Source organism: Macrotis lagotis, chromosome 4 (genome assembly GCF_037893015.1).
Source record: "Macrotis lagotis isolate mMagLag1 chromosome 4, bilby.v1.9.chrom.fasta, whole genome shotgun sequence".
In the NCBI taxonomy this organism is placed as follows: Eukaryota; Metazoa; Chordata; class Mammalia; order Peramelemorphia; family Peramelidae; genus Macrotis; species Macrotis lagotis.
This window is the reverse complement of record NC_133661.1, coordinates 76,166,668-76,189,419: the sequence shown is the minus strand read 5'-3', so window position 1 is coordinate 76,189,419 and position 22,752 is coordinate 76,166,668. Positions and strand designations below refer to the sequence as shown.

The window sequence follows — 22,752 nt, the reverse complement described above, 5'->3', positions numbered from 1 at the left end:
CAGGAAGAATGTCTCTCTCTGATTTATGGTACCAACTGGTAGCAGGAAAAGGAAAAGAAAAATTTCACAGGCTACATACAGTAAGACAAAAGATATGATCAGAGGGATTGAAAGACATGGAATAGGGTAATGGGATCTTCATCCCGCACTTACTGGTAATGGATTAAAATTCTGGTCCACAAGGTGATTGTAGCCGTGGTCAAAAAATGAGTGCCGTATCACAACATCGATGCCCTGATTGGCCAACATTCCTAAAGTGTTCAACCATCTAAAAAGCAGGAAAACAGCTACATCAATGCATTTCAAAATAGGTACAGACTGGAAAAAAGTATCCTAAAGATTACTGACTGGCTGGCAGAGCAAAGTCTACCAATCACTCTCCCACAGTATGCAAAGAATATTTGCAACTTAAATAATAACTGGATAATGTCTATTTTTCCTTAAGATCTTCAAATCTGGTGTCCAGACCTATGGTATTACTCTATATCATAAACCACAAAGCATACCTGCTTTTAGGTAGATTTCCAGGGCAAGACCTTGCATCTTACAAGACACAATTGCAATTGTGTAATCATAATTATGTAATCCTTTACTTAGATTCTCCTACCTGGACACCTCCACTGTATACACACCAACCATACAGGTCTTCTCCAACTCTAAGAATTTATATACAAACATGCACATGTCTTAAAAGAAGAGCTACTATTAAGGAACTTTTTATTATAATCATACTTATTCCTAGATCCAACTAGTGAAAAAGAAACTGATATATCCCAACAAAGACAGGTTCCCCATAATACCTAATGCTCATCATGCATAACATCATTAGTGTAAAATAGTCAAACATCCATCCTCACACAGAAGTCATCATTCACAAGCATTATGGCTATTCCAAAGGTCACTTTTTTTCATCAAATGCTCACAAACACATACTTCTGCACATACCTAGCACACATACCTAGCACACAGACATACAAACTTTTATTATGCACACTTCTAAAATAACAGAAAACTTAAAATTTTGCTAATTCTTAATAGACCTAAAATATTATTTGAACTCTTAAAGTTAGAACTAGCTTAAAAGTCACTGAATAGTCAACATGTAAGAGACTAATAAGAAATGTATATCTTTCCTAAACTAGTAAATTAGAATCAAAACTATTGATTAAAATAATTTCATATTTATTATAATTGTGCCTTATGATTTATATCATATTTTATGTTCAAAGCATCTCACACATATAATATTGAAAATGGCCATATGGAAAAAAGGACTGTATTAGGAATGAGTAGAACTGAGTTTAAACCCTTTGCTCAATAATGTACTGAGCGATCCGCTTCATGGCTCTAGGAATCAGTTTCCTCATGTGAAAAAAGAGAATACTGGACTAGATAAACCATAACTTTCTACCTCACAATCTTTGTTTTTTCTTCACAGCAATTACCACCCTAAAATGTATTTATAATTACAAAATATCAACTGAAATGGACTTCTGTTTCACAAATAAGAAAGCTGAGCTTTAAGATGAATTAATTAAAACAAGCATTTACTGACCCTTGGCATAGAAACACTGTTATCCCTTCTCTATAGATGGATGAACTCTTAAGTCAAGCCATATCCCAGTGTCACTGATTGGTGAAATTGGGATCTTAACTCTGTTTTCCCAACTCCAACCTCAGTATTCTCTTCATACTGAAGCTGTGAAAATCAAAGAGAGTCTGTGATTTCTCTGTGAATACATACACATGTGCTCTAAGTGTTTATGTGTCTATGAGGTACTGCATCTAGGAGCACATGGGTGTAAAACTATCAATGTGTCTTGGTGTTTGTATATGTGAAGACATCTGTAAGCTTGTGTAGATTACAGTGTGCAGAAGACTAGTCACATTTTTGTGTGCCTACGCAATGCATCTGTCGTATCTTGGGATTATATACACCTGTATATACACATTAAGAGGGGCCATTCCTGATACTTCCTTATATGGCCCATAAGCTCTAAGAACAATAGAATGCATTACACAAAGCAGCCATTCAAAAAAAATGTAGCTTAATGAACGAATCCTATTTTCACCTACTGCAAAGGGGAATCAATATGTTGAAAGGTACCGAAAAGTACTCTTAATATGGCAGAGATTTATTTCCTTCTCTTCACCCCCCATTCCCATATAAATACTGATTGGACAGTGTAGACAGAATGGTAGAAAAAGCATTGAATTTGGAGTTAGAAGATCTGGGTTCATATCTTGATTCTGCTTTCTACTAAGATATAATTTTGAGCAAGTCACCTCTATAGACTTCAGTTTAACTAGCAAAGTGGTAAAGTGGATGAGTGTTGGGTATGGAGTCAGGAAACTGGAACTTGAATCCAGTCTTAGACATTTACTTGTTGTATGACTTGAATAAGTCACTTCTATTCTATTTGCCTCAGTTTCCTCATCTGTAAAAATGTGGCTAATAACTGCATCTATATTCCAAATGAGACAGTAACTGTAAAATGATCAATTCGATGCAATAAACATGATGTCAATGCTGCCTATTATTAGTATCATCCATGTAATCATCAATTTGAAAGCTTGTTGAAGGTCAGACTGGAGTGGGGAGGCCCTTGAGGTAGAGGTCTAGGTGGGAGAGGATCAGGGCCTGTTTCAGGGTAGCAGCAATGGGAAAGGAGAAAAGGGCTATGTAAGAGATGTGATAAAAGGAGAACCAACAGCACTTGTTGGCTATGAGAGAGTAAGGAGGCAGGAATGAGTCAAGGGTGACCACTGGGTTGTGAGCCTGAGAAAGAAGGACAATGGTGCCTCTACAATAAGAGAGGAAGAGAGGAAGCAGTCTGACGTTAAGAGAGCTAGGGGACATCCCGGTGGAGATGTGAGACTGGAGATCAAGAGAGAAATTTGACTAAATCTGGAAATTACCTGCATAGGTATGATAGTTGAGTCTTGAGAGCTGATGAGATCATTAAGAGAAACAAGAGAAGAGAGAAGATCCTACAAAGAGGATGAGAAAGAATGATCAGATAGAGAGGAGGAGAACCAAGAGGGAGCAGGCCAAGACAATCTACAGAGGGGGTAGCTAGGTGGCACAGTATATAGAGCACCATCCCTGGAGTTAGGAGGACCTAAGTTCAAATTCAGTCTCAGACACTGAATAAGTGCCTTGCTGTGTGACCTTGGGCAAGTCACTTAATCTCATTGTCTTAAACAAATAAATAAAAAGAAAACCTAGAGAAGAGAGATTTTAAAGGTGAAGCAAGTGACTGGAAGGATCAAAGACTACTGAGAGGTCAAGGACTCTTTCTTCTTTAAAAGATGGGTAGGATTTAAAAGGTAGAGAAAGTGAAGGAGAGGGTCTCCTAGACAAACAAATCAGCATGACCCAAAAAGCAGTAAAGTAGAAAAATTCAGGAAATACATGCTATTCAGTATATATATTTATATGTAAGTATATACACAGATATATATGATATATATAAATACACACTTGTGTATATATACATATATTTACATATACACACAGACATATACATATATAGATACAATTTAAAACAAAAGAGGAAAGGAAAGATAATGGAAGAATAAGAAGTTTGCACTTTATTTGACAGGCAAAAAGAAACTATTGAAAGGGTTTGAACTGAGAAGTGACATGACTTAAACATGTACAAAAGGAAAATCAGGGTGGCAGGAATATAGAGGATGGACTGAAGGAAAAATAGCAAAGTCAATAATACTAATAGTAATGAGGCCTGAGGGAATGAATTCAAAGGATATTATGTAGATGAGATCAACTTGACTTAGCAATTGAGTAGATGGAAATGATAGGGAAAGCATACATCAAATCATAGAATTTACATTTAGAAAGAGAAAAAAAAATAGTTCCATAGAAAAAAAGTGGTGATTCAAGTCCTGGATCTCCTGCTTACTACCTTATATGTTCTTGAGAAGTAACTTAATCTCTCGTGTAGTGAGATGAGAAACTAGGACTAGTGAGCCTCTAAGGTCCCTTCCAGTTCCAAATCTATGATTTTATAATCCTAAATCATCCAGTCTATCTTGTGCCTGATTAGGTAAGTGGTAAGAAGTATAGAGGGCTGAATTTAAGAGTGAGGAAGATCCTAATTTAAATCTGGCTTCAGATGCTACTTGAGTGAATCTGGACAAGGCACTTAATTTTAGAATACTTCATGTGTAAAATAGGATAACATTATCATCTACTAGCCAGAGTTGCTAAGAGAATGAAACAAGATGATATTTATAAAGGACATTACAAACCTTAAAGAACTATGCAAATATTATTATTATCATTATTTTTGTTGGTATTCACAACAAATAGCCATCTATTTTCTGATCAAAGATTTCCAGTGATGGTGGAGACAGTCCATTTCAGTTTTGGACACTATTTGTTGGGAAACTTTTCTTAATTCAGAACTTTATTTCTCTTCAAGTCCTATCTATTGCTATTAGTTCTGTCCTCAGGGGGATGACATCTACAAGACAGACAGTTCTTCAAATACTAACCCCTCTTTAGGCTCTGGCTGATCTATAGTTCCTTCAACTCTTACTATGAGGACATTAAACACCTGTCCCCAACAATATCCCCTATATAGTCTAATAATGATCAAACTCTTTTGACAGTCATGTGACACTGTTGATTTATTTTGAATTTATAGTTCACTAAACTTTTCTGATCTTTTTCTACTACTTTTTCACTGTCTATTTTCTCTTTCTCTCATTCTGTATGTGTGAGACAATTAAAAAAACTGAATGTAGGATCTTATATTTATCGCTATTATATTTAATCTTGATAAAACTAAAAAATGGAAATGAAATTAATTTGGCATGAATTCTTCTCAATTTACCATTCTGTCTTTTTTCATTCTAATTATAAATTATCTTGACAATGATACCTGAGCATTCTTCCAGTAATCAAAGTCATGCACATATACTTTTCCCCCTTTAAATTCACAAATGGATCTATGATCATCAATATGGGAATTCCTACCAATTATGTAGATCAAAACCCATTTGTTACTATCTATCCTGCACTACTCTCATCAATATTCTTTTATGCATTTTCTGCAGCTCATAGCAAGTCCTTCTATATCCTTCTTTTAATTTTTTAAAAGAGATCCAATTAATATTTCTACATCTTCCTTGAATGCTTCTAAGATCCCAAGGATTTAAATGGGCATACAGCCTGTCTACAGTTTGCATTGCTCTCATCATATGACTAGCTCATCTTTTTCATACATTTCTTTGATGAGACCACTGATAATACTTCCTTTTGTTTGTTTGTTTGGTTTTTGCAAGGCAATGGGGTTAAGTGACTTAGACAAGGTCGCACAGCCAGTAAGTGTCAAATGTCTGAGACTGGATTTGAACTTAAGTCCTCCTGATTCCAGGGTCATTGCTCTACTCACTGAGCCACCTAGCTGCCCTGACAGCACTTCATAATTCTTTATATGATCTGTGTTGCAGCTGGCTTATACCCAACATGTGCCTAATTAAATGTCTTTTGGGTGACCATCATCTTTAATTCTGTGGAGGCTAAAATGATTCATTATAAATCAGCAGATATATAAATAATGTATCATGATAAATCAGCATTGATGGATGGAGTCTACCTTAAGCACCCTATTCACCTGTGCTTGGTTGTTCCTACATGGATTAGGATGAACTCTTTGAATGACTATGGATCTCATTTAGAAGGCTCTTCAATAGTCTGGGGCTTGATGCAGTCCACATAATGGCATCTAAAACCAAGAACATATAGAGACTCTTCATACTTAAAGGGAAATCCACCCTCAACTTGGACTCTGGGATAGAACTCATTCAAGAGGTAATAAACACTTTTCAAAAGCATACATATGTTTTATACATAATGATATTACTATCTATAGGGCTGTTGAATAAGGTTCTCCCTATAATTTCATCTGTTACAATTTAAGTGTATAAATATGGGACAATATGTGGGAGTCAAGTTTTTAAGACAGAATTTTCTACTAATGAATCAAATGCTTAATAGTCATCAAAGAAAAACAGAAATTATATATTCTTTATATCATTTATTCAATAGAATAATAAAGATCTTATCTTCTATAGAATATCATTTGTGAAATTCTCTATTTTTCCTTTAATATCCCCACCAAAGATATCATCAATATTTGTATAGTTATTATCATAAAAATTTTATGTAGATAGGAAAGCAGACATATGAATTGGTAGTTTTCTCGATAATCTCTTTTTGGTAGTCATAAATTCTGAGTTTTTTTTTCACATTTGAATTTTCCCCTTCAGATAACTTGAGAAATTATTACAAGCTCTAGCACTTACAATCTTTATAACTGTGAAATTACTTAATCTCCCTGAGTTTCAGACTCATTATCTGCAAAATGAATGTACTAGACTAGATTATCTGAGGCCCTTCCAGCTCAAAATCCAAGATTCCATGACACCTTCAAAATTGTGTTGTCTTCAGCACAGGTCTCTTCTGTGTACCCCTGGTCCAATTCAGTTGCTTTTCTTATCTGTGTGGTCTTCAATTGTGTGTTCACGGTGTCTATTAGTTCACATCTAGTACTGTGATATCGAGTCCAAATATGATGGCTTCACTGGTCTTGATGGCAAAACGAATGATGAAATCCCAAGATCTTTTTTCTTGTCTTGTCAGTTTTTTGTCTTACTTCTAATTTCACCTTTAAATTCTCTTAGCATGACTTATGGGTCACTTATCAACTTTCTTTAAGCCTTCTTCCCACTCCATTGCTTCTCACTGCTTGGTAAATCAATATTGCTTGCAAGTTTTCACCTTCCTCTTCTGTAAGATTTTACAAACAGTTCATATTCTAAAATAATATTCCTCTTAGCTGTTGTAATTTTCTTGGCAAGTAAATCAAGTGTTTCTTGACTGAGGAAATAAATTTAAAGCATTTTTAGTCTCATTATGGAATGTTTAATCTTCCATCTACATCACATTTTTGGCAAAAAAAAATTTCTAAAATAAATCAAATCTTTTGTCCATTATAGTTTTGTATTAATTTTCATCATTGCTCTAAGAAATTAATGGTATGATAGTGCACAGAGTTGATTCAGGAATAGCTACCACATCAGTAACAAGTCATTTTCTAACTGTTAAAAAATGATAAACTACATTTTTGTGATATTAGTTTTTACTTGTCATCTCCAAAATCATCCTACATTTTTACTGATTTCAGTACTTATTTAATTTTATTTTATCAAGTTCTTTTAAGTTTAATTAAATTTAATTTAATCAAGCTCTTTATAAAATTTCTCTTTCTGTTTCTCTTCTGCAATATATTTTAGTTCATGAATAACATTATTTTCAAGGTGATCTTTTTGAAAATATTTATCATGAGGAATAAATATTAGCTAACCAATGGCCCCATCAAATCATGTCTCTTGGCCTTAATAATAAAACCAATTCTATTAATTCCATTATTGCCCTCTCCAGGGAGAATGTGAGCCATCTGTTTGTTTAGTTGCAACTTTTTCAGGCTTCTGCTTTTATTTACAGTGAGAATGTCAAGATTATTAAAAACTGAGTTTCTTCAGTCATTTTTTCCTTGTTGATCACTAAACAAAGATGTCAAATTCAGAGTAGCAGCAGCTAAGTTTATTTTATAGACTATCTAACAACTGTGTGTATGGGCAATTCTGTTCCTTTACAACTACTTTCAATGCAGAAGCTGGAAGCAGACGCACAAAAGTAAAGACCACTGTATAGAGGATGTTCTTTAAGTATTTTTTTATTTTTTGTAAGCCAATGGGGTTAAGAGGCTTGCCCAAGGCCACACAGCTAGGTAGTTATTATGTCGGCTGGATTTGAACTCAGGTACTCCTGACTCCAGGGCTGGTGCGCTATCCACTGCACCACCTAGCCACCCCATGTTCTTTAAGTATTAATGCAATTTAAACCTTTATTAGTGAAAATTTCACAAAAACTTTTGGGAAGCTTAAAGTTGAGGCATTCTGTAGTTTTCTATGTTTCATTGATTGCCAACTCCAAAGAATTCATCAATCAGACACTAGCCTCGCTTTGAAAACCTAGCCAGACTGGTCTTCAGAAAGTAGACAATTTCTGCTACCAAAACTATACTCCCAAACTCTCAAGAATGCAATTCAGAGCATTCTAAATCCTATACTGAGTGGGCTTTGCCTTGCATCAGGGTCACTCTTGTTCCACAATAAGATATACAAATAGGGTTCTGATGAAGTTTCAAACTGTAGTGTAAAAAAATGGGGAATGAGGACATTTATCCTTCTTTCTTATTCTCTGTACAGTTTTTCTATAGTGATGATGATGTTTGCCCTTTCTCAAAGAAAACTATGACATTAGGGAGGTGATATGATGACAAGCAAGAAAATTTGATTTGAGTGAGGGGGAGCTGTATTGACTCACCAGCCTCACTTTCTCCTCCAGAGTCATTGGGGTCCAGTGGCCAGATATGAATCAGGATGATGGGAGATAGTCCTGGATGTGGGGCAATCAGGGTTAAGAAACTTGCCCAAAGTTACACAGTTAGTAAGGATCTAACGGTGGATTTGATCTCAGGTCCTCTTGACTTCCGGGTTGATCCTCTACCAGTGCTTCATCTAGCTGCCATCTGTCTAATTTGCTAATCAAATTCTAGCTGCCACAATCTTTCTAAAACAACTGATAGCTATTAAGCAATTACTTCCATCACTTTTTTGTCAGTACCCTAAAATGCTGAACATTTTTCAACTTTTTTTTCATCATTTTTTCAATAATTTTCAGTTACATTTTAATCTGGTTTGGGCCACAATTGAGAATGTTGTTGGCTGCCTGTTTGATAACTGATCTAGTCTACAACCTATTTTGTAGGTGAAGAAACTGAGACCAAATGCAGGAAGTGTCAGGCCAAACTGCGTTCTTAAAACTACAAAGCCTCTAATTTCATTTTATTTCAGTTCTTTTAATTTTACATCACTTGCAATCATCACACATATATACATATAAAATATATATTCCCACCTAATTTCGTTTAACTTCATGTAATTATTTCTATTCTTCTTTGAATTGCTTATATTCATCTTTTCTTATAGTATAGTAATAATTTATCACATTCTCATACTACAGTTTGTTAAGCTATTCTTTAATCAAACACATACCAATTCCCAGCTATTTGAGTACTACAATAAATATTTTGGTGCATTTAGAACATTTTTTTCTGTACTGGACCTCTTTGGGGGTATATGCCTAATAATGGCATCTTTGGTCCAAAGGGAATGAACATTTTAGGTACTTTCTTAGCAAAATTCCAAATTGCTTTCCAGGACTATTTAATCATTTCATAATTAATTCATAATACAACAGAGCATTAGTGTTACTATTTCTCTGTATTCCCCTCAGACACTGACATTCTATTTCTTGGCACCTTTGCTGATTTGCTGAATAGGAGATAAAACTTTAGAGTGGTGTTGATTTTCATTTCTTTTATTATTAATGATTTGGAACAGTCATTCATATGGTTAAGTTTGTAATTCCTTTGAGAAATATTTGTTAATAGCCTTTTGTCATTTGTCCTTCAGACCCTTGATCTTATATATTTTGTAAATTAGACACATACATACATAATCTATCAGATGATTAACAAAGGTAAATAAAATGAGAACTTTCCCCAAAAATTGCTGGCTTCTCTTCTCATTCTAATTGTATTGATTTTGTTTATGCAAAAACTTTTCAACTTTAAGTAACTGAAGTTATCTATTTTATGCTTTGTGATAGGTTCTATCACTTATTTGGTTGAAAACTCTCAGCCATAGCTATGAAAGATACCTGATCGTGTTTTCTTTTCTTATCTTGTTTCTTTTTCTTTCTGCTGTGACCTTAGCTCTAAATATGTAAGCTAATTTTGGTGGTATTTCCATTTTTGTTATATTGTCATGGACTAGCCATCAGAACTGAATGTCTATCAAGTTAAGTTGTTTTTTCTTTTAAAGATTATTTTGTAATTGTACCTAAAAAAAGTTTAGAGTCTGTCTTTATAGAAATGGCTTTCAGATATTTTCAGTATTTTGTATGAGATGGTCTATTATTTCTTTCAGAATTATGGTTTTGCTAAATAGAAATGCTGATGATTTTTGTAGATTATTCGATATACATCTGCCTTACTGAAGCTATTTTTAATTTATTCCTTTCCCAATTCTCTGATATTTACTATGTAAATTCTAAACAATTTCTATGTAAATTGTCTCCATTTTGCCCATATCTTTGCCTTTGATTTTTTTCTCATGTTTTTATTGCTAGCACTGGCATTTTTAGAACTTATGACAAATGACAATGGGAAAAGAAGGTAACCTTGCTTTACTCTTTTATACTGAAAAGAATGCCAACCATATTTTGATGAGTTTTTCAAATAAATGTGTGTTTTACTTCAGTAAAGGATTTGGGGATATCTATTTTGATATAATTCTGGACTGCTTTTTTTTTTTAATATGAGTGTATAAGGGGCAGCTAGGTGGCATAATGGATAGAGCACCGGCCCTGGAGTCAGGAGGACTGAGTTCAAATCTGGCCTCATACACTTAATAATTATATAGTTGGGTGACCTTGGGCAAGTCACTTAATTCCACTGTCTTGCAAAAAATATATCTGTATCAATTATTTTTCTAATGCTGAACCTTGTTGGTATCTCTGATAAGAATGCAACCTGGTTAGAGTGTGTAATTTTTTGAATATATTGCTGTGGTCTTTTTGCTAGAATTTTCTTTTCAGTTTCTTTATGTTTCTTTATAAACTGTTTTGCAGCAGAAAATGAACAAGTCTGATTTTTTTTTCTTTGAACAAGTTAATATAATTTTTATGATTTACATTATGTATTTACATGACAACTGATAGAACAGGAGCGAAATGACTTTAAGTTGCAACATGACAGATTAGAGTCATATTTTTGGTTCTCTGAACAGTGAAGAATTTGAAAACTGAAATGGATCTTTAAAAACAATATGATTGTATATATACAATGGTGAGAAAGATATTCCATGACTACAAAATTTTCAGCTAATGAAAACACAGGCTCTCACTAAATTTGGATAAAATTGAATTTCCAATTGGACAACCAAGGCTCTTTATCTTCATTCCTTGTAAATTAGAAAACAATGGATATTCACAACAGATTTTAGTGTAATATCTCCACTTACATTTATGACTCTTCTGAAGTCAAGGGTGCTTCTTTAGGGATAGGGAAGATGGTTGATCAGATTGATCTCTTTAAAGGGTTTTCTTCACTCTTTGTTTATATTTCAAAGCTTCTACCTAGTTTATTTTCATCAGAAATGATTGAAAATCTGCTATTCTTTTACTCCTCCATAGGAATCATACTTAGCGGTACCTCTTTTGCAGCAAATGGATAAATGAAGTCTCACTCAGGAGGCTCCAGTGGAATAGATATGTGTGGGTGAAGAAAGCAGTTTAAAAACTGAAAGTAAGAATGAGAGAAGACTAATAATTTTTTTTTTGGTACAAAGGAACTTTTGCAATAGAGTGTAAATGTGTTCAAAACTGGGGAGAGAAATAACAGTTATTCAAGAGAATCATGAAAAAAATTGATAGCTTGGTAAAGGAGACATAAAAAATACTAAAGAAAATAGCAACTTAGAAACAGATACAGATCAAATGGTAAAAGAAGCATAAAAATTCAATGAAGAGAAGATTGAGTTGAAAAGCAAGATTGGCCAAATGGAAAAAGTTACAAAACTTAACTGAAGAAAGGAATTCCTTAAAAAGTAGAATTGACCAAATGAAAAAAGAAGCACAAAAGCTCAATGAAGAAGATAATTCTTTAAACATTAGAATTGGGCAAATGGAAGTTAATGACTTTATGAGGTATCAAGAAACAATGAAACAAAAGAAAAAAGAAAAAATAGAAGAAAATATGAAATATCTCACTGGAAAGTCAACTAACCTAGGAAATAGTTCCAGGAGAGATAATTTAAGAATTATTGGGTAGCCTGAAAGCCTAGATATCATCTTTGAAGAAATCATCAAGGAAAACTGTCTTGATATTCTAGAACCAGAGGGTAAAATAGAAACTTAAAGAATCCACTATTCACCTCCTGAAAGAAATCTCAGTATGAAAACTTCCAGGAATGTTATATCTAAATTCTAGAGCTACTAGGTCAAGAAAAAAATATTGTAAACAGTTGAAAAGAAACAATTAAAATATTGTGGAGCCACAAGCAGTTTCTATATTAGAGAATCAGAGACTTTGGAAGATCATATTCTAGAGGGGGGGAAAGACTTACGATTACAACCAAGAAACATCTACCCAGCAAAACTGAGTATAATTTCTTCAGAAATAGATGACTTTCAAGCATTCCTGATGAAAAAAGACAGAAAATTGAACTTTCAATTACAAGACTCAAGAGAAGAATAAAAAAAAAAAAACAGGAAAGAGAAATCAAAAGGAATTCAATCAACTATACATTTTTGCATGGGAAAAGATATTTGTAACTCCTAAAACCTTTCCCATTATTAGGGCAGTTAGAAGGAGCTTAATGAAAGAGGGCATGGATGTGAGTTGAAAATGATGGGGTGGTTATCTTAAAATTAAAATTAAGGGGTGAAAAAGAAGAATAAAGGGAAATAAAATAAAATAAATGTGAAGGAACTTTCACAGTGGAGGGGAAAAGGGAGAAGGCAGGGAGGAGCATGTGAACCTTATTCTCATCAAAATTGGCTCAAAATGGAAATCACATACACATTCAGTTGGGTATAAAAATCTATCTTATAGAGTATTAAACTTGTCAAATTTGATATATTCAGACACTTCCAGGTCAGAGCCTTGATGGTGGCGCAAAGCTAGCATGTTCCCAGAGTATTTTTCTGACACAATTTAAATGAAGCCTCTACACAGATCTTAAGATTACAGATTCCCACCAAAAAAAAGAGTGGAAACAAGTTTTCAACTCAAGATATCATGGAAGATCTTCAGTAAAGATCTGGTTTTTTTTTTTTTTTTTGGTGTAAGGGGGAAATATAGCCCAGCATAGGTGGGAGAGTGGGAAAGTCAGCAGGAGGCCCTTAGCTACAGTGCAGGATGGGTCTCAGGTCAGTTTGATAGCAGCCAAAGGCCTGGAAGCTAGATAGCAGGTCAGACAAAGCCCAAATCCTAGGAACAGTGGGGCAACAGGCAGAACTGAATTGGTAACCAACTGCTGCATACGCAGAACCTTGGCATAAAGGAGGGGAAAAAATCTCTGCATTGGCAACCCCTTGGAAACAAAGAGACAGAGATCAGACCCCAACCCCAGCACAAAAAGCTTGAGACTATACTTCTTGTACCTCAGGAGCAGAGTTCAAATATAAAAATGAGCAAAAAACCAAAAGGACTAACTATAAAAAGCTATTATTCAGATAGGGATGATAAAAATGCCAGCTCAGAAGAAAACTTCGAAAGAATTTATGAATTAGTCTCAAATTCAAAACATCTTGGAAGATCTAAAAAAGGATTTTAAAAACCAATGAAGAGAGGAAGAAGAAAAATTGAAAAAAAAGAAATGAGAGCCATGCAGGAGGATTATGAAAAATTGACTGAAAAAGCCAATTCCTTTAAAAGTAAAAATGATCAAGGGAATAAAAGTATGTAACTCATCAAAACTAAAATCAACCAACTAGAAAAGGAATGAAACTCATTAAAAAATAAAATAAACAAACAGGAAAAGGTATGAAACTCATCAGAAAGTACAATTAACCAACTGGAAAAGAAACACAAAAGCTAAGAAAATAACCTTAAAATTTCAAATTGGGGCACAGCAAGGTGGTGCAGTGGATAGAGCACTGGCCCTGGAGTTCAAATCTAGCCTCAGATATTTAATAATTACCTAGCTGTGTGGCCTTGGGCAAGCCACTTAACCCCATCTTCCTTGCAAAAACCTAAACAAATTAGAATTGTACAAACAGAAACTAATAACTCTATGAAACATTAAGAAACCATCAAACAAACCAAAAAGTTGAAAAAAATAGAAGAAAATGTAAAGTACATTTTAGGAAAAACAAATGCCCTAGAAAATAGATCCAGGAGAAATAATTTATGAATTATTGGTCTATCTGAAAGCCTCAATCAAAAAGTGAGCTTGGAAAATATCTTTCAGGAAATAATCATGGGAAATAGCCCTAATATTCTAGAGCATGAAGACAAAATAGTCTTTGAAAGAATCCACCAATCACTTACAGGAAGAGACCCCTGAATAAGAATTTCAAGGAATATTACAGCCAAAAAACTAGAAAAAGAACAATCTCCAATTAAATAGAAGTTTTGAAAATCAAAGGAGAAAATAATAAAATTGAACTAATAAATAAAATTATGATCTGGTTTCATGAGAAAGAAACAATGAAATAGATAAATCTTTCATTAATCTTATTTATAAAAAGAAAGAAGAAAACCAAATTACCAGTATCAAAAATGAAAAGGATGAACTCATCACAATGAGGAGGAATTAAAATTATAGTTTGGAGCTATTTTGCCCAACTGTATGCCAATATATTTGATAACCTGAGTGAAATTAATGAATATTTATAAAAATATAGGCTATTCAGATCAACAGAAGAGGAAATAAACTACTTAAATAGAAGAAACCATCAATAAATTTCCTAAGAAAAAAATCTCCAGGCCCAGATGAATTTAAGAGTGGTTTCTAACAAACATTTAAGGAACAATTAATTACAATTCTATATAAACTATTCTAAAAAAATAATAGGACTTCTGTCAAATTCCTTTTAAGACACCTGATACCTAAACCAGAGAGATCTAAAACAAACAAAATTATAGATCAATTTCCTTAATGAACAATGATGCAAAAATTTTAAATAAAATTTTTGCAAAGACATTACAACAACTTAATACTAGGATAATATACCATGATCAGGTAGGGCTTATACCAGATAGCCAGGGGTGGTTAAATATTAAGAAAACAATCAAAATAATTGACCATATCCCTAGCAAAACAAGGAGAAATCATATGATTATCTCAATTGATAGTGAAAAAGCCTTTGACACATGTAATATCAATTCTTATTAAAAATACTAGAGAATATAGGAATAAATTGAATTTTCTTTAAAATAATAAGCAGTATATATTTATAACCATCTAGAAGCATTATATGTATTGGGGAGAAATTGGAAGCATTTTCAATAAGATCAGGGATGAAATAAGAGTGTCCATTAACACCACTACTAATCAATATAGTATTAGAAATATTAGCTTTAGCAATAAGAGAAGAAAAAGAAATTGAGGGAATTTAGAATTGACAATAAGAAAGAATAACTTTTAACTCTTTGCAGACAATATGATGGTATACTTAGAAAACCCTAGAAAATCAACTAAAAAACTACTTGAAACAATTAAAACTTCAGCAAGTAGCAGGATATAAAATAAGCCCACAAAAATCTTCAGAATTTGAATATATTTACAATAAAGCCCAAGGGCAAGATAAAGAAAGAGACCTTCCATTTAAAGTAACTGTAGATGACATAAAACATTTGAAATTTACCTCCTGAGACAAACCCAGAAACTATATGAATGCAATTACAAAACATTTTTTTCCTCACAAAGTCATATTTAAACAATAGGAAAAACATTGTTCATGGTTAGGATGAGCTAGTATAATAAAAATGACAATTCACCCAAATTAAATGACTTATTGAGTGTCATACCAATCAAATTACCAATAAAATACAGTTAGAAAAATAGTAACAAAATTCATCTTAGCAACAAAAGGTAAAAAATATCAAGGGAATTGATGAGAAAAATTGCCAAGGAAGGTGGCTTTGTTCTACCAGAGCTAGAACTATGTTATAAAGTAGCAGTCTTCAAAATTACCTGGTACTGGTTGAGAAACAGAGTAATGGATCAGTAAATTAGAGTGGGTACAAAAGAAACAGTAATAAAATGGCTACAGTAATCTACTGTTTGACAAACCCAAAGATACTAGTTTCTTGGATAAGATCACTATTTAACAAAAACTGCTGAGAAAACTGGAAAATAGTATGGTGCAAACAAGGCATAGACCCACATTTCATACCCTATATCGAAACAAAGTCAAATGGGATTTAGACCAATTAACAGAACAAGAAATACTCTATCTGTTGGAGCTATGGAAAGTGAAAAAATTTATGACCAAAACAAGAAATAGAGAACTTTCTAAATTAAAAAATGATTGATTTTGACTATATTAAATTTATAAGTTTTTGCACTAATAAAATCAATGCAACCAAGATTAAAGGGAAGGCAGAAAACTAGGAAATAATTTTCACAGTTAATGTTTCTGATAAAGGGCCACTTCTAAAATGCAGAGAGAACTGAATCAAATTTATAAGATTAGAAGCCATCCACAATTGATAAATGATCAGAAGATATAAGCAGGCAGTTTTCTAAAGGTTTTAAAGCTCTTTATAGTTATAAGAAAAAGTACTCCAAGTCATTATTAGAGAAATGAAAATTAAAACAACTATGAAGTACACCTTATATCTACCAAATTGGCTAAGATGTTAAAAAAAGGAAAATGATCAAGATTGGACAGGATGTAGGAAAATTGGGACATTATTGTACTTTTGGTGGTAGTGTTAACTGATCCAGTCATTCCGGAGAGCAATCTGGATCTGTGCCCAAAGATCAATAAATGACCACACCTGTTGATACAACAATACTAATACTAGCTCCATATCCCAAAGAAATCATCAAAAATGGGAAAAGGCTCTCATATTCAAAAATATTTATAGCAACTCTTTTTTTTTGTAGTGGTAAATAATTGGAAATTGAGGGTATAGCCATCAATTGGGGAATGACTGAATAAGCTAGGATATCAAAATATCATGGAGTACTACTGTTCTTTAAGAAATCATGAGTAATTGATCTTTAGAGAAGCATGGAAAGACTTGCAAGAACTAGAACTGTGTGAAGTGAGCAGAACAAAGAGAACATTGTACAAATTATGAACAGCATTGTGACATGATCAATTATGATGAAGGCAGCTATACACATCCAAAGGAAAAAACCAACATACTGTTTTGACTTTTTTTAAAATCTTCTTTTATGTTTTTCCTTTTTCATGGCTTTTTTTCTTTCCCTTTAGTTTTAATTCCTCTTTCACAATATAACTAATCTGTAAATATGTTAAACAGGAAAGCACTTATACAACTTTTAATAGACTGTTCACCACCATGGGGAGGGAGGGAAGGAAGGGAGGATGGTTGAAAAATGTGGAATTTATAAATACACAAATGGATGATTGTTGAAAAAATACCATTGCATGTAATGGAAAAATATAATAAAATTTGCATTAAAAGAAAATCTTACTGTACAGGAAAGTATAAAGGGAAGAGATTAAGAGAAAAGGGGAGCTGATAAGAAGAAAAATTGGGGAGTTGGGGGTAGAGCCAAGAGAGCAGCATAAAGGCAGTAATTTTCTCAGAAACTGCCCCCCCCGAAAACCCCAAATGATGCAGCAGAACCCATAGAAAGACTGAGTGAAACAATTTTCCAGTCCAAGACAACTTGATAGCTCTATGAGAAAGGTCTATTCCACAGGACTGGGATTGGAAAGAGCCACAGCACAGCCTTGGCTGCACTGTGCCAGAGCAAACCAGCTCCAGTCTTCCAGAAGCAGCATGTGGAGCACCTAGGTCTGCAGAAATGGAAGCGGTTTCCAGACCTCTTGGCTTAGGGATCACTGGGATGGCTGGGAGAGGGTGGGGGAACCCAGGACAGCCTCAGGACAGCTCTGCCCCAGGATTCTATATAGTCACCCAGCAGCTGTTTCCAGAGCCCACAGATGTTAAGGCGTTAGGGAGATACTGCAGAGGTCTTTCTGATCCCTGGGGCAGGACTCTGCTTCTTTGTCCATACTCAGATCCAAGTCACAATCTGGGACCTCATATTACTATAGAAGAGCTGGGACCCTCCTCACAGCTCCAAGGCAGAGGGGAGGGCCTATGATCATTCACAGACTAGAGCACAGGCCAAGAAAATAGTTGTAGCCTCACATAAGACCTTGGAAGTTCTGAGACTATGGGCTGAAGAAATGCACAAGCAACAGAAAAAAAAAAGAATCTGACCAAAGAAAAACACTTCGGACCCATGGAAAATCAAAATGTATACTCAGAAGATGGCACAATCAAAGTTTCTGTATCCGAAGCCCCAAAGAAAAAAATAGGAATTGATCTCAGGGTATGGAAGAGATGAAAGAAGACTTTGAAAAGCAAGGAAGGGAGGTAGAGAAAAAATTGGGAAGATAAATGAGAGTGATTCAGGAAAATCATGAAAACCAAATTAGCAGTTTGATGAAGGAGATACAAAAAATATTGAAGAAAATCACATTTGTTAAAAACCAGTTTAGGTCAAATGGAAAAAGCAGTGCAAAAGGTTAATGAGGAGAAGAAGGTCTTAAAAAGCAGAAATGACCAGATGGAAAAGGAGATAAGAAAGCACTCTGAAGAAAATAACTCCTTCAAATGTAGAATGGAGCTAAGGGAAGCTGATGACTTTGTGACATATCAAGAAACATTAAAACAAAACCACAAAAATGGAAACCTAGAAGAAAATGTGAAATATCTCATTGGAAAAACAATTGACCTGGAAAACAAATCCAGGAGAGATCATTCAAAAATTATTGGGCTACCTCAAAGTCATGACCAGGAAAAGAACCTAGACTTCATTTTTTAAAAAAATAATCCAGAAAAATTGCCCAGATATCCTAGAAGAAAACTAGAAATTGAGGGAATTCACCAATTACCTCCTAAAAGAGATCCCTCCCCCCCAAAAAAATTTACAGGAATATTTTAGCCAAATTCCAGAACCCCCAAGTCAAAGAGAAAATACTAAAAGGAGACAGAAAGAAACAATTCAATTACTATGGCACTAAAGTCAGGATTAGACAGCATTTAGCAGAGTCTTCATTAAGGATTTGTAAAACTTGGAATATGATATTCCAGAAAGCAAAAGAGCTTGGATTACAACCAAGAATCAACTTCACAGCAAAACTGAACATCTTCTTTCAGGGGAAAAGATGGACATTCAATGAAAAAGGGAACTTTCAAACTTTCCTCTTGAAATAACCAAAGCTGAACAGAAAGTCTAATCTCAGGGGAATTAAAGAAAGGGTGGACAGGAAAGACTAATTAGGAGGGATTTAATGATGTTGAACTGAGTATATTCCTGAATAAGAAGATACTGATAACTCATATGAACTTTCTCATTAATAAGAGCTATTAGAAGGAGCTGAATATAATGAAATAATATAAAGATGGAGTCAATGGGTGAAAAGGGAATGTACAGGGAGAAAGGGAAAGGAGAGGTAGAATGGGCTAAGATATTTTATGAAAAAAAGCCAAAAAAGCTTTTGCAAGGAGTGAAAAGGGGGAAGTTGAAGGGGAGTGAGTCTTCATTTTCATGACAAGTGACTAAAAGAGGAAATAACATATACACTCAATAGGGTCGATAAATCTATTTTAACCTAGAGAGGAAAAGAAAAGGAGAGGAAAGGGATGGGTGAAAGGGGATAGAGGGAGGGGAGGGGGTGTGTAGGGGATAGAAGAGAGGGAAGATCATGGGAGAGGCTAGACAGATACAACACACTTCTGAGGAGGTACATGGTGATAGGAGAGAGAAAATAGAATAAATGGGAGTGGGGAGGAATAGAATGGAGAGAAATACAGCTAGCAATAGCAACTGTGGGAAAAATATTGAAAGTCTGATGGACTTATGCTAAAGAATGCAACCCATCCCAGAGAGGGAGCCAATGGTGACAATGGTATCTGAACACAGACTAAAATAAATTTTTTTTCTCACTTTCTTTTTCTTGAGATTTCTCTATTTTTTGAGAGGGGTTATGCTTACTTTCACCATAAGATTTTTGAAGTAATATGAAAATAAATAAATCATTAAATAAAAAGAAAAATTGGGGAAGGTAACAGCAGCAAGACAGTTTTGATAATGGACAAGGTGAAAGGAGAAAGTATAGGATAAAAAGGGGGGATAGAATGGAGGGAATAAACAGTAACCATAATTGTAGAAAAAGATTTTGCAGCTAAATTTTCTTATAAATGAATATATATATATATATATATATGTATATATGTATATTCTTAGGGCATTGAGTCAAATTTATAGAAATAAGTCATTTCTAAGTTGATAAATGTTTAAATGATATGAACTGGTAGTTTTCAAAGCTCTCTGTAGATAATGAAAAAATACTTTAAATCACTAATGATTACAGAAATTCAAATTAAAACAACTCTAAGCTACTACTCCACACCTTTCATATTTGAGGATGTGGGAAAATTCAGACAGTAATGCATTGTTTGGTGAGTATGTAAACTATTTCAAGCATTCTAAAGGCCAATGTGGAATAGTGCCCAAAGAGCAATCAGATTGTCCATAGCCTTTGATCCAATAATATCATTGCTAGTTGAATATTCCAAAGAGGTTTTTTTGATATCATGATGTTTTTAAAAATTTTTTATTTATTTAAGGCAATGAGGTTGCCCAAGGTCACCCAGCTAGGCAATTACTAAGTGTCTGAGGTTGGATTTGAACTCAGGTCCTCCTGATTCCAGGGTCAGTGCTCTATCCACTGTGCCAACTAGCTGCCCCAAGAGGTTTTTTTTTAAGGGAATAAAACATGTCTGTACAAAAAAAAAGTAGCCTCTCATTTAGTGGTAGAAAAAATAGGAAATTGAGCAGATGCCCATCAATTGGAGAATAGCTGAACAAGATATAGTATATTATTGTTTTGGAACACTATTGTGCTATAATAAATGATGAGCAAGATGCTCTCAGAAAAACCTGGAAAGATTTACATGATTTGATATGGAATGAAATTAGAACCAGAAGAATATTGTATACAGTAACAGCAATAATGATGAATTGTCAATGACAGAACATTACAATGATCCAAGATAATCATGAAGGACTTATGAAAAATACTATATATCATTGGAGAAAACTGATGGAATCTGAATGCCCACTGAAGCATGCTTTTTCTTTACTTTTTCTTGGCTTTTTGCTTGTCTTCTTTCACAATATGACTAATATGGAAGTATACATTCCTTGATCGCACATGTATAACTTGCATCAAATTTCTTGCATTTTCTTTTTTGTTGTTGTTTATTTTTGTTTGTTTTTTTGCAAAGCAATGGTGTTAAATGACTTGCCCAAGGTCACAAAACTATGTAATTATTAAGTATCTGTTGTCAGATTTGAACTCAGGTCCACCTGATTCCAGGACTAGTGCTCAATCCACTGTGCCACCTAGCCAGCCCATTTTTTAAAGTTATGTAAATATTTTACTGTTTTGCAATTATATACAATAGTAGTTTCTACCTATCATTTTTTGGTAAGGTTTTGAATTTTATTCTTCCCCTCCCACCTTCCCTTCCCTGACCCTCTCCCCTACAGAAGGCAATCTGGTAATCTTTACATTGTTTCCATGCTATGCATTGATCATAATTGAAGGTGTTGAGAAGGTTTTTCCCTGAGGAAAAAAAATAAAATATTAGAGATAGTAAAATTATGGAGTACATAAGACAACTTTAAAAAAAAATTGAAGGTAATAACCTTTGATCTTTGTTTGAATTTCACAATCCTTTCTCTGGATACAGAAGGTATTATTCTCCATCACAGATACCCTAACATTATCCCTGATTATTGCATTGATGGAATGAGCAATTCCATGAAGGTTGATCATCACTCCATTTTGCTCTTAGGGTGTATAATGTTCTTCTGGTTCTGCTCATCTCACTCAGCATCAATTCATGCAAGTGTTTCCAGGCTTCTCTGAAATCCCATCCCTCCTGGTTTCTAATAGAACAATAATATGGTCCAGAACATTCATATACTATTTGTTCAGCCATTCCCCAAATGATAGACATCCCCTTGATTTCCAATTCTTTGCTACCAGAAACAGAACTGCTATGAATATTTTTGTAGAAGTGATGTTTTTACCCTTTTTCATGATCTCTTCAGGGTATAGATCCAGTAGTGGCATTGCTGGATCAAAGGGTGTGCACATTTTTCTTGCCCTTTGGGCATAATGCCAAATTGCTCTCCAGAAAGACTGGATCAATTCATAGCTCCACCCATAATGCATTAGTATTCCAGATTTCCCACATTTCTTTCAACATTCATCATTTTCCTTTCTGGTCATATTGGTCAATCTGAGAGGGATGGGTACCTCAGAAATGCTTTAATTTGCATTTCTCTAATCAGTAATGATTTAGAGCATTTTTTCATATGACTGTATAGCTTTGATTTCCCTATCTACAAATTGCCTTTGTATAACCTTAGACCATTTGTCAATTGGAGAATGGCTTGTGTGTTTTTTTTTAATAAATTTGACTCAGTTCTCTGTACATTTTAGAAATGGGTCCTTTGTCAGAAATACTAGTAAAACTTATTTCCCAAATTATTACATTTCTTTTGATCTTGGTTACAGTGGTTTTGTTTATGCACAATCTTTTTAATTTGATGTAATCAACATTATCCAGTTTGTTTTTAATGATGTTTTCCATCTCTTTCTTGGTCATAAATTGCTTCCCTTTCCAAAGATCTCTCATGTAAACTATTACTTGTTCTCCTAGGTTGCTTATAATATTGTCTTTTATGTCTAAATCCTGCACTCATTTTGATTTTATCCTGGTATAGGGTGTGAGATATTGGCTTAATCTAAGTTTCTCCCATACTAACTTCCAATTTATTGGAGAGAGTTCTTATACC

The 22,752-nt window shown here is 34.1% G+C and overlaps 1 protein-coding gene across 1 annotated transcript in view; it reads right to left on the bottom strand.

Annotated features, from left to right (window-relative positions):
* HPSE2 (heparanase 2 (inactive)) overlaps nt 1-22,752 on the bottom strand; it is a 740,263-nt gene that overhangs the window by 178,080 nt on the left and 539,431 nt on the right. The window contains exon 9 of the mRNA XM_074233180.1: nt 154-268. Within this exon, the coding sequence (XP_074089281.1) occupies nt 154-268 (115 nt within the window). The remainder of the gene's footprint in view (nt 1-153; nt 269-22,752) is intronic.